This window comes from Columba livia, chromosome 1 (assembly GCF_036013475.1).
Source record: "Columba livia isolate bColLiv1 breed racing homer chromosome 1, bColLiv1.pat.W.v2, whole genome shotgun sequence".
NCBI lineage: Eukaryota > Metazoa > Chordata > Aves > Columbiformes > Columbidae > Columba > Columba livia.
In genome coordinates, this window is record NC_088602.1 from 94,467,245 (window position 1) to 94,484,901 (window position 17,657).

General features: G+C 39.6%; 1 protein-coding gene across 7 annotated transcripts in view; it reads right to left on the reverse strand.

Annotated features, from left to right (window-relative positions):
• The window catches only part of ERG (ETS transcription factor ERG), a 149,608-nt gene that overhangs the window by 104,151 nt on the left and 27,800 nt on the right, over window positions 1-17,657 (reverse strand). For all 7 annotated transcript variants that reach the window (XM_065068077.1, XM_065068034.1, XM_065068027.1 and 4 more), the window contains exon 2: window positions 4,797-4,884. In XM_065068077.1, the coding sequence (XP_064924149.1) occupies window positions 4,797-4,835 (39 nt within the window). In that variant the 5' untranslated portion in view covers window positions 4,836-4,884. The remainder of the gene's footprint in view (window positions 1-4,796; window positions 4,885-17,657) is intronic.

Here is a 17,657-nt window from a genome sequence, read left to right on the forward strand (position 1 = left end):
AGATTATATCAGACCCAGAATATGCTCCTTAATGAATAATACCAGATTAAAAAATCAGATTTAACCATAACGCAACAGATTAGGTACATCTAGCAGCATTTCTACACTGCCACAATTTGAAATCCCACTTTTTTTTGGTCAACAAAGGAGCTCTTGGGATCAGGTTTTGTAATACTTTCAATGACAATATGAGATGCTGTGCATGGAAGTGTGCATACGTCACCTAATTCATAGCCCAGGTACATAAATGCTAAATTCAGGAGTAATCTTCAGAAACAGTTATGGAGTAATTATTTTATTTCTTCTGAGAAACCAGCCTTTCCATTGTAGTATGAGGTACAGCTTTCAGTTTTGGAAAACTCAATTTGATAGATTCAGAAGGAACAAACTCTAGTCATACCCACAGAATAAATGAGGTTGTATGGACACAGACCAGCTGAATTTGGCTGAAAGTGGTTGGTGCTCTTTGAGACTTTTTATTAAAAATGTCCTATTTGATTAAGCTATCTGGGATGTACAGTGTCCCCATGTTTCAACTTCTACAAGGCAAAAGGCAGCTATGCAATTCACAAGCACCTCTGTTCAGCTGTTGCCATTCACCTGACTCTTCAGGCATTCCAGATCTCAAATCATCACCAAGGAACTGAAAAATTGGACCACCTAAACATACACAGATCAAAACTTCCACCACCATATATCAGCCTTGCTGCAATGGAAATTATACCCATTTACCTCAGGGTAGACTCCATTCTTGGTAAAATGCAGTAGTTTCTTTACCCACAAGTCATACCCTTGGCACTTCTTCTCCAAGTGAGGGCCAAAGGAACAGCAGTAACTCATTTTTTCCTGAGAAATGGTTCCACAAAATCCCCTCAGAGTGATGGCACAAGGTAACTAAAATCAAATAAGCATTTGATCTTTGCAAATGAGGCTGCTGAAATCAGAATTTAACCCTTAAAAAAAAATTTTAAAAAATAATTGAATGGTCAGTATTCACAAAGCATGTATCACTAAATGCAAAATATGCAAAACTCGCAAAACTCGGGTAGCATTTGCACAGTATTTCTGTGACTGCTGTTAGAAGAACTGGAAATTAATGAATAACAGAACAACAAACAAAAAATCACATAAAAATGTATGTAAATCACAGTCTTGCCCCTATAAAAAGACAACCTAGCCACTGGCTTCTTGAAAATGTCTCTAAACTTTCTTTTGAGTTTGATGATATATAACTCTTCTTAAGTCATCTAATACCAGTCTAAGCAATTAGATTCTTATGTACCTCCCAAATGATGAACTACCCAATGCAAAATAGTTCAGATTGACAAAAAAGGCTCAGCTTCCTGAAGAAAATTGTATTCAACAAACTCATGAAACACCTAGTTTAGAAAGACAGCAAAAATGGTACATTTCCTAGAAGTGACCCTTAATGTACATTGAATAAGACATGCACTTTTGCTGTGTATGAAAACTTCTATTGGTGACAAACGGACCTTGATCCCCTGACATCACGAACAAAAATCTTCCTTAATACTATGCTTAACATTGAACACTTTGTATCTCCCAATTAAAATTACAGCCCCTTTCAGTGTCATGGGCAGGGTGAGAGGTGAAGACAGAGCTGGTTGCAAAACACCATTCTACAAACATCTCTCCAGTGTGTGGACTCATTAGAGAAAACTTATTCTAGAAGAGTAAGGGAATACACAAACGTCGATACAAAAGTGAGCACCTTGTACCCAAGCCCTTTCAACTATCAAAAACTGCCCAAATGACTGTCCAAAAATAATTTCTTCATTCTAATTACAGTTACTGGCAAGAAATAATGTGTCTTGCATTAAATCAAGTAAACACTTGTTTTCTTAAGAGTTTGCCACTAGTCCAAACTAATGGCACTATTTTAATCCTTTAACAATAGCAAGCCTTATTAAACCAGGATGCTGATCCCACAAACCACTGGGCACACACTCAACTTTATCGATGTGAGTAGTCTTACTTATTCCAGCACTCCCACAGGCACTAAAAGTATGTGGAATTGCTTGAAGATCAGGGTCAAAATTCCCTATATTTTACTGAACCGGAACCAAAGGTTCAAACATATACATCCTTTTTCTTGTCCACATCAAATGTTTCTTTCCTTTACGCTTTGGCAAAACACAAGGCTGTGATTCAGGTAAAACTGGGCATTAGGGAGCAACAAGAACACAGGTTCACCATATCAATTATGGATGCTCCATTCTAGCTGAAAAATATAAAGGTTAATCTTTAGTAGCTATTAAATGAAGCTGCCCAAACAAAATGGGGACACACACACCAAAACTTTCAAAATATTCCCAAAGTTGGACAGGATCTGTCTGGGCACTGGAATCCAGCTCTTAGCATTTCTTATTCAGGAATGAAGCACAAGACTTGCAAGTTTGGTTACATTTTCTCTTCATAGCAGGAAAGGCAAAATGAAATCACCCTTTCTGAAAAAAAATAATAAGCTTCTGAATATTCATATTGTCATAATTATTTCTCTTTTGCATTAATTTTCTGCACATATTCAGGCAGAAAACTTAAAATCTGTCAAATCTTAATAATTCTGACACTTCCTACAAAGTGATCTTCAAAGTTACAGCTCTAAATGTGTATGAATGCGGCCATGTCTGCTTACTCAAGAAAATAAAATAAACAATACCATGTGACCTACCTGACAGAGTACAGTTAAACAAAACCATATCAAGGATGACTGTAATGAACCCAGTTTGACCCTTCTACCTCACCACAGCAATGAGAGATCATAAAAGACTACCACATAAAATAGTCTTTCTTATATCCCATGTGCTATACTTTCTCATGGCTTATTTTTAAGAGTGTACTCAAATCCACTTCAAAAGTGTAAATGAACAGAGCATCCCCAGCAGCTTTCTGGAGAATGTGTTTAGACCAAAGAAGACCCTAATGACATAAACAGAAATGTGAAAGATTTGATGTCTAGTTGGCTAGATTTCCTATCCCAAACACAGTAATAAAGCAGTTGCCTTCCTTGCAACATTTTCAAGGTAACAGCAACTTCTGTGTGCTGTCCTGATTAAAATAGGCTGCTACAGGTTCCCTTGAACACATCACTACAGAGATTTTTATGCATCTCTCTTTTACTTGCTGTTAAAATGTCCAGGCATACCCAGCCTTGCCTTCTCGGACTCTAACATCCATGGTTTTAAAAAAGGCTTCAGATACCAGTTTTGGCAGAAAGTATGGAACTGAGTTCTTTTTAATGTTATTTCTGGCGCTGCAGACACTCAGAAAGCATGAGGAGGTACTAAATCCCCTTAACATTTTTGAAGTCTTACTGGTTGAAATCCAAGTGATGAGACACAAAGAGGTGAGACAGCTTACGGTGGGGTGTTTCTCTGCTCTTTCTATAAAAACTAAGAACCAGAACACTGTAAAAGTGCTAGGTTTTGGAAAACTTGGATGATCTCCCACACTACTGACAGTCATTCTAGTATCTAAACAGAATCCAAAAACACTGTCTGGAGCTATAGAGAGAGTTTCCTTCATTTGCTACCTTTTAATGAGAAAAGTGAGTTGTTTAAAATAATATTTCATTTTTATTCAGTTAAAAATAAGTTGAAAAATTAAGCTTGTCTACAGAGAGCTGCTGACTGGTAGATAGCAGTCAACTGAGAAAAAACAAACAAACAAACAAACAATGAAATACGCTGTAGAAAACATAATTTCAAGGAAAGACAGAAAGACAGACAGACACAAAGGCAGTCAGAAGGAAAAAAAAAAAATAAGACTTTTCACTTACAGCCTGCTAAGCACGGCTGATCTATTTCTTTGATTACAACAATATTATTACACCAGCAGTATTTTCAGTTGGCAAACTCCATGTGAAAGAGAAGCATGCAGGTTCATCATACTGTTTGTATATAACAATCAGATGGCTTTACCCACCTAAGGCACTGGTATACAATTATCTTTTTATTTTGTGAAAAAGAATTACTGTTCTTCTCTGGGAGCTAGGAAACCATTTCCAAACAAAACCTCTAGATGATGAAATAGTGAGGCAGAAATAGGGTATCCCCAAACCAGTCAGTTTGTGAGGCTCAATGCTGTTCTTTATGTGCAATACCCCATAATGTTCTGACCTTAGCCACACCTCCTCAGCTACACCTGCTAAGTCTAGCAGGCTCTCAGTCTTCAGTGAAGGAGGATAAGAAAGACACAGTGACAGCAGTAATAGTAACAATAATAGTAACAATAATAGTAACAATAAAGTACAAACAGTAAAACAGTTTTCGAAATGTAGCAACACAGTATCGTTTTTAAGGCAGCAGCACACCTCAATATCTACACTTGCATGACATAAAACCAGGCACTCCGTCTTTTCAATGGGACGTTTCTTTGGCTTTGAATTTTTGCATAATACTCATTTTCCTTCTCCAGTTGAAATTAATGTCTGCCACTAGCTTTCATGGAGCAGAACGGGGGACAGAGAATTCAGTATTTTTCAAGTAGGTGTTATCAAGCATACCAAATATTAAAGGATAATCAAGGGGTTTTAATTTTAGAAAAAGTTATCCTCAAAATATCTACATACTTCAGAGCACATCAGTCCAGGTGTCAGCAACAAAGACTGCAGGACTGGCTCAGACAATAGCATAAAAATATCAAGGAATAAAAGAGACAGTGTTGTGCAGTAGCACAATTTATAAACATATAATAAAACCTGCAGTATGTATACATATTCTTTAATTTTATCACTCTCAAAACATCTGAGGACTCACAATAAACAGGAAACTAACCTTGATGTGAGCTGCTGGATCTGGGACAGTCTGAATCATGTCCTTTAGCAGGCCAGCGTGTTTACCAGGAGCTCAGATCCCAAGGCAGCTGCATAACCAAAGAAACAAAAGTCATATGATTATATTTTAAAAGTTCATTTTCCATAGAAATCTTTTTATAGACAGCATCTTTCCTTCCCCGGACTTCCTCAAGAAACAGTATAGTTGAATTGCTAAGACTATTTAGCACAGGAGAAAACAGTTGGCCCTGAAATTCATAAGGAAAATTGGTCCTTTTTGTGTACAATGGATGATTTTCCCCAAATATAAACTCTGGAATGTGCTCTGCCCTGCACAGCCCCACTATTCACACAAGATATCAGGGATTTCCACAATCCCGTCTTCCCAATTTAGAAACACATCAGGATTGAGATAGATCTGGAGCTGATATAAATAAGTATAATTTCACTGAAGTTGTGCCCATTTACAAGAGCTGCAAATCTGGTCCAGCCACTCAATTAACAACACTTCAGAGCATGGATCTTCCGGGATCCCTTATCCATGTCCGGTAATAAAGTACAGAGGGGTTGGGGCAGGCAGGGTGCATTTTCATGATGTGCAGGGAGGGGGAGACCATTAAAAGAATTAAAAACAATAACAATATGTAATATAAATAATGTAAAATACTGCTCAGTAACAGGAACATCAAATAACTGCTACTAAATTAGGATTGATAAATCAGGAAATTAGAAAGCATGGGAAATGTAGGAACATTACTATTATTTACAGTGATCTGTTCTTCTCTCTGTTCTCCCTAAAAGCCTGGAAATTTCTCATGCAAGAGGTTTCCTTCTGCCCATGACCTTGAACTTTTCAAATCTTTTAAAGCAGCAAGGCACTACTAGAAAAAAAAAAAATCCTTTTCTTCAGCATTGGCTTTTTTTATTTCATTATCTTTTCTCACATCTATACTAACTTGCAATTGCAGATGCCTTTCACCTATTTACTCAGGAGAAATGTTGTTGGACTGATGAACACTGAGTTGCAGCTTGCCCCAGAAGCAGTCCTCATGATGTAAGTGAGCCATTTATAAACTGAGGTACTACATTGTGCAATTAAAGGTAGCTCCATTTAGATATTGGCACATTTCCTCCTTACTACTCAGAGGATCCAGTTTTGTCCCTCTTCAAATCCATGGAGATGATGTACTTAATTCAATGGCCTATTAGAGAAACCCCAAAACAAGCCAAATTCTCATTTTGTACACTTTCCTCAGCTATCTGTGGGTGACAAAATGGGATACTGATGTCATAGTTGTAAGGGAAGATTTTTCTTTCCACAGAACTTAAATATCTTCAAAAGCAGCAGACACTTGTTTTGGCAAAAGCAAAGTTTCAACAGCTATGTTGTTCAGATTTAAGTCATATAGAAACACTAACAGCACTGACATGCCTTTTGGTTCCCTTCCTCCCATTCCTAGTAAATCCACACCCGCCACGTTATTCACTGGATTTATGGGATTCATATTTTAAGCTTTTGAAATGTCATACATAGAATATAGAAGCTACTAAATTTTATTTAGACTGAGCAGAAAAATATTTTGAACTCAGTGTTAGATCACACTTTCACAGTTTGCATACTTCCATCACTGTGTTGCCATAACAGCCCCTCACCCCCAGCACAGAAGCTGGCCCAGGAAAGAGGGGACTTGTGCCACATCATTGTTGATTTCTGTCTCTCTAATGTCTTTGCTCTGTGTGCAAGTAGGCACTGTGTCTCTCCTCCCTAGTCACATACTTTATTTGGTTAACTCAGGTTTCAAAAGAAAAGTGGGTTTAGATACAATTTGGGAAGAAAATTCCAACAATAGCTAGACAAATAGAAGGGGATCTGACACGCCTGACAGAGCTGGGTAACTCCGCTCCTATCTGTTTCTCAGATATTCTGCTTGTTCCCTGCCCTGGAGCCTGTTCCCTGCCCAGGACCAACTGTGTGACACCTCACATTGTGGTGGAGACAGAGCATGCAGGACCTCCAGCTTGACCAGCCTGCTACAGCTTGGAGAGCCGCTGAGCTGGTAACACCTGACAGCAGTGCAAGGATTTCTGCCTCTCCTGGACTCTTGCTGCCTGGGTGGTTCACCCCACAAAAGCAGGATTTTGCGCTTAGGAAGCACGTGTTGAGCTCAGGGGTGTGGACTCCATTCCAGAAATGCCCCGTGTTGCTCTGAGGTGGGAAACAGACTTTTCTTTCAGAGCTCAGACTTGCTTGAAGCTATTGGGGTTTAAGAGAAGCTGTGTGAACTATGCCAGGCTCATTCATATCATGTCTTTTCCCCAAGAAGACGGATTCTTTTATAGAAGTGAAGATGATGGAGAACATTTGCAAGCCAGTTTCCAACTCTACACCACATGGTACAGGAATCAAAGACAAGCAAATATTAGTTGGAAAGATGCACATGCAATTGTTTTGGCCGTTTGACTTTTTCCCCCATGCTGCTGTGTAGTGATGATCCTGAAAGGGGGAATTCTGCTTTAAACTTAGCCTTTGGCAGTGTATTCTTCTTTCTCACTTGGATATTCATTTATAGCTATTCTAAAGGGGTACATGTCCCAGTTTGCAAAAGGCATGACTTCTATATTTTTACTTCTGGAAATCATTGTTTAAAAATCTGTGACAGTTTTCCTTGCTTTTTCCAAACAGAAATCTAATTTTAATTATTTCAGCTCCACCTTTATTCTCTGGAATTGGAGCTTCCACACATCTGGTACTAACTTACTGAACCAGATGGTATTTGTTGCCAGAACCTCCTCCACCCCCACCCCAAATTTCATGCTGGTCATGTTTATACTTGACAGTCTGTCACAGGGTCTGCACGTGGCTGTAGGTTTTGTCCTGCATCCTCTGGCTTGCACAATTCTAATGTTAGAGCCAAAATGACACTAAAGCCTGGTTCAGGAAGACATCTCTTTTCAGGAAACTGAAACAAGGAAATAATAACACAAATTGAAAGTTAAGTGCTTGCTTAAGTGCCTTCCTGATTTAGGGTTTAGCACTGGAAAGATATATTCGTAGCCATGGAGCAGGTTTTCTTATAGTTCCCAGCATCCTTATTCAAGACTAGCTTTCATTAATCCTGCTTCAGAGGTACAGGTCCTCATGGCATCCCACCTCACAGGTCATCAGAGAGTGGAGAGATGGCAGCAGTCCTGGCAGCACCCAAGGGATGGACCCTGCAGCTTCTGCTGGCGTGTTGTCAGATGCAATTTCATCATACAACCAAAATGGAAAAAGGCCCTGTCACATAACGAGAAGCCTTCCTGTTACATGAAACAAACAATCATCCGTCAGGTCAGTGGGACTGTGCACATCTGATTGTCCAACTGGAATGGCAGAGCTGCCATGGGGCCGTGGCACAACACAGGGAGGGAAGCAATGGCCTCTCAGTGGAGTTGGAGCACACCTGCACTCCCACCCCACAACCCGTGCACAGCCACCAAATGAAAAGAAGCTGTATTTTAGTTATATGTGGGGGACAGAGCATGTAATGAGCATACCCCAAGGGGCCCAAGAGGAAAGGCACCAGAAGATGGGCAAGAGATTGCTGGAACAGTAGACCAGGCTCACATGTCCTGCCACGTCCTCGAGAAAAGAGGATAACGGGCATCAGGCTGTGGGCAGCGTTAATTCATGACAGGATCTGGCTTTTGGTACTGATTCCCATCCCCCTGCTACATCCAAAATGTCATAAAAGAACAATGGCAATAGTGAAAAGTAGCAACATTGTTAATGAGATGGGAGATTCAAATTCCCCTCTGATATTCAGGACAGATTAAAATATCAAGATAAAAACATGTTACTGTATGAATACAGCCAGCCCTGGGTTTGCCTGTGCTACCCTACACAGGAGGAGACAGATCAGCTACGGAGTCTGGTGTCTTTATGTGCACGTGTTTATGCAAATCGTGTTCTTGGAGGTATGTAAGTACATCAGAGGGTTACAGAGTCATGTACAGCTCCAGAGTTCACCAGATGTGACTACATTGTTATTCTTTTCTTTAATAGCAGTATCAAAAGGATTAAACTTTTAAATGTACACATATACTGCCAAATTACTGAAAGGCTGAGCATTCCCTCTACGTGAGGGGCAGTACACACTTCTCTCTTGTACATTTTCACACTCATATTACTTTGCAGACAGGAATGTAGGTCCAATTTCCATAATTTGGCATGCTAGACTCACCTTAAAACAAAACAAAACAAAACAAACAAACAAACAAAACCAAAAACATACAAAAAAGAAGCACGTTCCTCCCAACGTATCCTACACCCCACACTAAAGCACTGTGAGAGAGCATCACCGGGCAGTCAGAGAAACTGACGGAAAAAGACTCCAGTCTGAACTCCTGGCAAAGCAACGCCCACATAGATCAGAGCTTGACTGCAGCAAATAAAGAAACATGGTCCATGCTGCTTTTCTACTGGGGCTGAATGTGGCCCAGAATACTCATCTGCACAGGGAATGATATTCAAAATACAGCCACAGTGCGTATCCAGTACCAGATAAGGAAGGGCTCCTTAATCAATGGCAAGATGCCAGAATTGTTGGGTCAGATTCCTGGTGCAGTGAAAGCAAGAATAATATTAAAAGGTTACCCAAGCACAGGCTGCAAGGGAGAGAGTGGTGCAAAAGCTCTGCCTGCAGGATAGCGGCTTGCTCCAAAGAGCCCTGTGTCACCACTGCTGGGACAGTAAGAGCCTGCACTATACAGATCCATGAATGTTAGCATGAAAAGCTATGAATGGCACACAGTACTGGAGATCTGAACACACACACACACACACACACACAGACACATGCTCCAGTACAATGAATAATACAGAGTGGCATTGCACTGACTTTCTACCAGCATAACTTTGGGATGTTTATTATTACTCACAGGAGGTGAATCCCCGAAGAGTTATGCAGACTATCCCAAGTGAGCGCCAGCAGGACTTTCAGACCCCCTTACACTGTCATGCAACAGTACTTGGAACAGATTTTATCAGAACTGATATTTTTCAGCTGTTGGAGAATTTTTGAGATGTGCGGTTTTTCTTGGTAGTTTTATCAGGAAACCTCTTCCTGGACATCTGGGTCCTACCTGCACTAGTGAGACAGTGTGTAAAAGAGAGAAAAGCTGGGATATTCAAAAGCCATAAAGACTATAAACCTGCTCTCAGTGGTGTGTAGAAACAGGGTGAGCTTCTGCTGCTGTAACATAGAGCTGCACTTTGATAGATCAATGTCCTATGTGTGTTCTTCAGCCATTCTGTAATTTGTGGACAAATAAATTTGTTCGAGTTATGGTGGAAGCCCTTGTATAGCAAATTTAAGCCAAATTTAGGCTTGCTGCACTTTAGAAGTGGTCTACAGATTTGAGGAGCTGCAAGGACCACTAACTGAAAAGCCCTAGTGCTGCTGCTTTGTTAGCATCATAGGGCTTTACTGAAGTTATTATATTAATTTATTTAAATTAAGTCCTTTAACAGGACTAAGAAGAGAAGAAGTGAAATCCTCATCCACTGAAATAAACTGGATTTTTACCACTATCTGAAGCAGGCCAGAAATTCACGCACTCTGTCTTAGATATATGCAAAACTCACAGCACAGAAGACTGCTACAAGCATGCAATTTGGAAACTGCTAAACAAAGAAAAAAATAAGTTTCTTGCACAGCATGGTACTGAAGTTAATGCCTCCTCTTCTGTAATACTTCCAGGTCTAGAGGAAAATACACTAGAGCCAGGTAAGCAGCTCTTGCCCACATCTGAGGTTTGCTAAGAACCTGAGGGGAGGCCTTGGGAGAGACTGCGGCAGACCATGGCCAATAGACGTGTATTTCTGGGGGAAAATGGCTCAAAGAGCACAGTCAAGTAGTACCCACTGAGGAAAGGCCCAGAACTGAAGTCACAGAAATGTTTATAATTCAGTATTAATAAACCAGGGCTCCGATGAGCAGACTCTGAAATACAACTCTTCCAACCCAGGGCCAATATTGACAGTAGGCTATTACATAGCAAAGCTGCACGACATGAGCTTAGCACTTTTATGTTTAGCTTGCAGTTGTATATAACCACTTCAGTTTTGGTTTTGTTTTTTTTTTTTTCTTCTTTTTGTGTAACCTCTTTGCATTTTAACAGCCTCAACAACGAAAACCTGAGGAAAGAACCCACTACACTCAAGAAATGCTACTGCCTGGGCAATTCCTCCGCTGCCAATGCATATTTGCTGTTAGCGTAAGACTTCATGATTGCAGGTGGATACTATAAATAAAACAGTAAAGGGCAAGGAAACCAAAATAGGAAGTGTCAATCAATGTTTCTACAACTTTCCATTCTCAGTGAAAACCTTTTGTACTCATCCTGCCCTTGTAGGACTGAACTCGATGTGTTGTGCACCGTCTGATGTGCTTAGCTGCAGGAGTGGAACAATGCTAACTGCCATTAACTGTTACAATAGTAAATTAGGATCAATAGATCTGGACTAGGAGAGGCTCCTAACTTGTGACTCTAGTAGACTAGATCACTCTTCTGTACTTAGGAGGGCATAAAATCAACGGTAAGTTCTTTGGCAGCAATTTAAACAGAAGACAAAGTCTTTGATAATTTTCCAATTACACCGCTCTGATAATATGAGAGATTTTTATAATATGGCATTATTTGTTTTAAAAGAAATTACTGGGAAAAACAAAAGCTGAGCAGGTCTGGTTGGTCAATGGGTTTCAATTCTGGCAGCTAAAAACTGAAATATTTTTAACTTTCAACAAAAACCTAAAGAAGTTCATAAAGAAAAATGAGTGTTAGATCTGTTTATTGTTTTTTTTCCCCTCCCTGGATATAAAGAAAAACTTTCGTGCCCAGCCCTCCTCCTGAAAAGCCATCTGAGGGTTTGGTTTTATGACTGGCTCATGCTGATATGTTCTCTCCCTCACACAACTTTAATATTATTTCTGTCAGTCAGATCAGGGTGCTGGTCTAACTGGAAGCAAATCACCTTTCTGGTGAAACTCCTAGCAACACCAGTTCCCTGATACAGTGAGTTGTGGCACCCCTGGAGCTCCTGGGGCAACGTGCCACAAGAGGGAGCACGTATCAGCTTGGGATGGTGGGTAGGTAAGATATGTCAGCAGAGGACATGGGCTTGGTATGGTTCAAATTGACCTTGAAAGCACAACTTGAATATTATTGTAAGAAATTCAGTAACTGAAGAATAAGCCACATGTCAACACCTGTCTGTGAAGGCACAGATGGCCAGGGTTTACAGTTATCTCTGTACTAATAACAATACTCTGGGTCCTTAATCTCTGTGGGGTTAAAATGGATGCATCTATCTGAAGACGTGTCTATGTTGTCTATGTCTATGTCTGTCTCTCCTGGAGTTCCTCGAAACTGAAGATGGAAGACACATTTTGTTCCAGTATACAGAGCTGATCTGCACACATTTCCAAGGAGTTAGAACATAAATTGGTAGTACAAGGAGTTAAATCTCTCCTAATGGGTGAAGAGTGCTCTGTTTCTTGGAGTGATTGATCCTCCTACAGGGAAAAGACAGCAGATGTTCCCCCTCTCCTTCCCTTTGAATGTGGAGCTGGTGGAGAAGGCACATTTCTACTCTACCACCCAAATGTCTCTGTGCAGCTACTGCTTATCTCACATTCCAGTCCATGATCTCAGGGGAGGATACAGACCTAAATTAGCTCATTTACAGTAGGAAATTTAGACTACAGCCAAAAATATTTGCTTTCATTAGTGCTCCCTATATAGTATGCCTCTGACCAATAACCTGTTTTATTTATTTTTTTGGCAAATTACCATGTTCTTATTCAAAGCCATGATGAGGATTATATATCAATGTGGAATGTAGAACAGCTATTCCTGAAACTCCCAACTGCATATGAAAGAGTGTGGAATTCCCCAAACACTATCTCTTCAGTCCAGGCCACTTACAAATGTGGTTAACATGAATGAAGCAATATCTTCAGAAAGGAAGGAGACTTTTGAGTCACGTCTGACACATTTAACTACACCAACCACTTTCCATAGCTCCGGGTTTTGACTGTCTATCTTAATACCATGCAGGGGTGTTTGATAATGATTACTCCCTGATGCTTATCCTGTTACAAGATACTTACACACATGCACGGGATACCAAGGGGAGAGTAACACATGAATTCAAGACTTTGTGCTCTCCAAGTGGAAAACCACAGAGATCACAAAAAATGTTCCAGGATCAAGTCAAATTCCTACTTGGTGCACTTTGCTGCTTTTCTGTTTCATGCTAGATCTGCCCTGTTGGATTTCTGTGTTTAACTATTAAAACTCAGCTCAACTCCATGCTTAGCTGAAGGTGTCTGCCAGTCAGCTCTGCAAAGCAAGACACGCAGCCACAAAGTAGCCACCACGTAATTTCTGTCTGCAGCTTATAATTATGGAACTTAGTGCTCTGCAGAAATATGACTTTCCAAAGAAAAACAAAAAACCCAAAAGCAGGATGACATCAGAAGAGATATATAGTGACAAATAGCAGTTTCTAATTTACATTCATTCCACTGTTAAAGCACAAGCCTGTTTCTAACATTTTAACTGATGCTCCAGTTAAAATTACATCTGCGGAAAGACACACTCACTGTTATCAAAAGAATTAATAACAAATTATTCAGAGGCTGAAGTCACAAGCTAAGGAAAACTAATATATCGTTTTGAAAGATAAAAGCAAATGAAAGTGCTTTAGAAACAGAAACAACAAGATTAAATTCAATAATAACAAATTACATATAAACCTTCTGTGGTACATGCTATCAGTTCCTTCAACCCTTCCTTGACTAGTGCCTCCTGGACTTTAAGGCCACTTGTTTGAGAAATATTTGTGGATTAGTGAATACTGGCATTCTGCACTCAGTTCTGGTACCTGGATTTTCCAGGCCAGAGGTAGCTGTGTGAAGCTGAAGGACAGATGATGCACAGGAGATGAGACAAGATGCTCTGGCTGCCCTCTAGCTGCCTGATACCTATGCCTCTACTTTTAATTTTGTTCACAAGAGACCTCTCATAGGCACGTGGAAAGTGCTAGGCAAGAATCAGTACAAGTTTTGCACCACACACAGCATTCATGTGATACATTCATATTCTCAACCACATATAAGTATCTAATACAAACTGATGGTACACATGTATTAAGCAGAAGACAACAGTATCTTTAAAAATTCATAAATAATTGTGTGAATACCTTACAGACTTTTCAAGGCTAACTAGTTGATAAAATTTTTGTAATCAGAAATTACATACACCACGCGATTTCAGTAATCAGTGAGTACATTAGGCTAATACATTTTTTACTGCAGATTGTCCAAGAGTTTTGCCAAACCTAGAAAAGTCCTGAATTGTTACAGTTAAAAACAATACCTAAAATCCAAAGAAACTCAAATTAGATCTGTGGGAAAATCAAAGTGTAATGTCACTTAGCCTATAAATATAAGAGCAAGAAATAAAAAATAGTTAACGTTTTCTCTGCTTTCAATGAATATCCTTGGTTGTCATATTCAAGAATCACAGAATCACAGAATGCTAGGAATTGGAAGGGACCTCGAAAGATCATCTAGTCCAATCCCCACACCAAGAAAATATGGAAAATATTTGGAAGTAATTGATTTATTGAAAATATTGAAAATAATTGGTTTAATGAGCAATATAATTTTATTTGGGTTTGTTGTGGTTTTTCTGTTTTTTGGGGGCTTTGGTTTGGTTTTTGTTTGTTTTTTTCCTGTGTGTATGGACTCACTCCTTTTGCTCCAGGGTGATGCAAAGAGGAGAGGCAGGTTTTTGCCCTGGGGAACTCACCCAACAATTCCATCGAATGTCTTCTTTGAGGCTATCTCAGAGCATTGGTGGGAAGAAACAGCTTTAGTTGCCCAGCCTCTACCTGTACTCCCCTGTCACAACATACCAACCCACTTCTTCTGTCGTGGCACCTCACAGTGGGGGTCCCTCTACCAAATTTGCTCAGCTGTCCCCTTTGTGGATGGGACCTGTAGATGCACCTCTCCCGAAATGTTCCTCTGGGGAGTGATAGGCCAGGAGGGGGAGCAGAAATTGTATCAAGACCTGAACTGGGCTTGACAAGAACTCTTCTTAAGAAAGTTAAATCAAGAGCAGACGGCGTGAACGTAAACTACATTCCATACACACTCACTGAAATATACCGACAGTTGCTGTCACAGAGAAAATGCCCACTGAGACTTGGGTGTGTCCAAGCAATTTGGGTTCCACAGTATCACAGTATCACAGTATGTTTGGGATTGGAAGGGATCTCAAAAGATCTTCTAGTCTAATCCCCCTGCTGGAACAGGAATGCCTAGGTGAGGTCGCACAGGAACATGTCCAGGTGGGTTTTGAATGTCTCCAGGAAAGGAAACTCCACAATCCCCCTGGGCAGCCTGTTCCAGTGCTTTGTCACCCTCACTGAGAAGAAGTTTCTTCTCGAATTTGTAGACATAAGGTGTTGAAGAGAGTCTGAAAAATGGTCCCACATGTGGAAATTTTCCAGAAGGAGGTCCTACCTAGCAGTGGACACTCACTGATAGTGAAACAACACTTGACCAAAGAGTCAGCTGGGATGTCCGAAGCATGTTTCTCCAGCACAGCTTTGTTTTCAAAAACAATTGTGGTGCTGGCTTCTACAGACATCTATGGGTGTCCCCTGCATCGGCAAAAGAGGCAGGTAAACCTATGGGATGTCAGCAGCAGAAGGAATAAATAAATCCTTCATAAAGGGATAAAGAAAACAGGACAGAGAGGGTAGGGTGATGGAGAAGCTGGATGACCCTTCACATTCCCCTGTGGGATTTCTGTTGTTTTGAAACTCCATGCTAAGGATGGCAGAGGCTTCATGGGAATGACATTAACCCAACCAATGTGACTGGTAACACCATTTTTTTTTCTTAAAGTAATCTTAAGACAAGGTATAAATACATGTGGTGATCCTTCAGCATATTAGTAAATTAAGCCAACTTCAGCAGAAATGATCATTTGACTATAGAAGAAAATTAAGCAAAGTCTTTGAAGTTCTTAAAACCTATTTTCCTTTCTCTTACTAAATGCTTTATACTCCTCTTGTATGTTCTTGCCATTAAACCCTTTATTTCTACTGGTTTAATTTATCTTTTTACTTGTGGCACTTCCATTTCAGATGCTGGAAAGTAAAAAAATAAAAAATTAAAAAAAATCAGAATGGCTGTATAAACACAAGGTACTTAAGAAATAAAGCAACTTCCATTAAGTGTTGGTTTGAACTGCAAAAAGTCATTCAAAATTACATATCAGAAAGACTGGCATTTCCATTGCAATTTGAATCTCACTTTATCAATAAAAAATGTTAATGCATTTTAAAAATAGAAATACGACAAATTCTTAGTAAGAAAGTACCTTGGAAGGATATCAGTCATCTCCAATAATGCTTTGATTTTCGACCTTCACAGCTTTGTTTTCATTTTTATTTCACATGCATTTGAAGAATGTCTATAAATAGCTGATACTGACTGAACATAAAATTTTAGGCTTATTTTTTCAGCATCTGGATTTTTTAGGCTTATTTTTTCAGCATCTGGATTTTGCAGTCACTTGCTAAATGAAACATGGACCTGTAACTTGTGAAATTGTAAAGACTAAAGTTAAGTGTTTTTAGAAAAACAGTATTTTGTGGATCTAAATATATTTCCTAATAGTCAATGTAAAGCTGTAACATAAAATTTACAACACTTTATTGAACCTGTGCTAAGCAAAGATGCAAGTTTGACTTAGAAATGTGAAGAAACAGATTTCACATGGAAAAGACACTTGTTAAGCTTAGCTGAAAACTCCTAATATGTTTATTTCTCTATATTGCAAGGGACATGTTTGTATTCCACCTCATACATGACTTAAAATCAAAGTGAAGAGGAATGCATTTAGTTCATGAAGTTGGATTTCACAGCAAGCAAAAAGTGCAGCAAAAGCACTGCGTAGGGTTTTGCGTGTGGATAAGGGAAAATGAAAAATTAACAATTATGATGCATTTTACTCACAGCTGGAGAAGTAAAGCAATTACAGGATTCAGGCAGGTTTCGCTCACCCTGTGTGCTTTTCTAGCAGATCTTTGGAAGGCCTTGGCATGGCAAAGAGTTACAGATGCAACCACCTCTGCACTTTGGAAGTAGTTCCCCCAAAGCAAATGGGACTGTTTTTGATGTATAGAGACATGAATAGGCATTTGCAAGGATAAGGCTGCAGTTATCTTCTTGGCTAGCTTTAATTCAAAACCAGGACTTAATGGAACAAATACGGCTTATGGTCCAGACTTTCTGTAGATGTAATAGGAACTTTGGGAATGAGATGCAGGAGGGTTTTCTTAAGCAGTGGGGCCCTTTAGATTTCGTTATTCTGTAATTAGTTGTTTTTATTGACATACGGCATACAGATGGGCTTATACATTGTTATAGAAATACGGCCAAAGTTTATTATCTTACTACATTTATTGCTGTGCCTTCCATCATGATGGTTCACAAGAGCACATAACTAGCACAGAACTCAATCCCATTTACATTGAACAGTAAAACCATCACAGATTTCAGCCATGCAGGATCAGACTCCAACCACTATATGGGCACACACGTTTCAGCCACCTCTGAAAGAGTTTGTGCCTAGAAGGAAGCAGAAACTCTTGTACAAGAGAATGCTGCTGCAGAAAATAGCTAATTCCCAGAGCCAGCAGAAATGCATGGCAATTTTAGAGACAGGAATACTTCCAATACTTTCTTTAGCAAGTGAAGCCTGAATAACACCTTGACCCTATGAAATTGCTGCATTC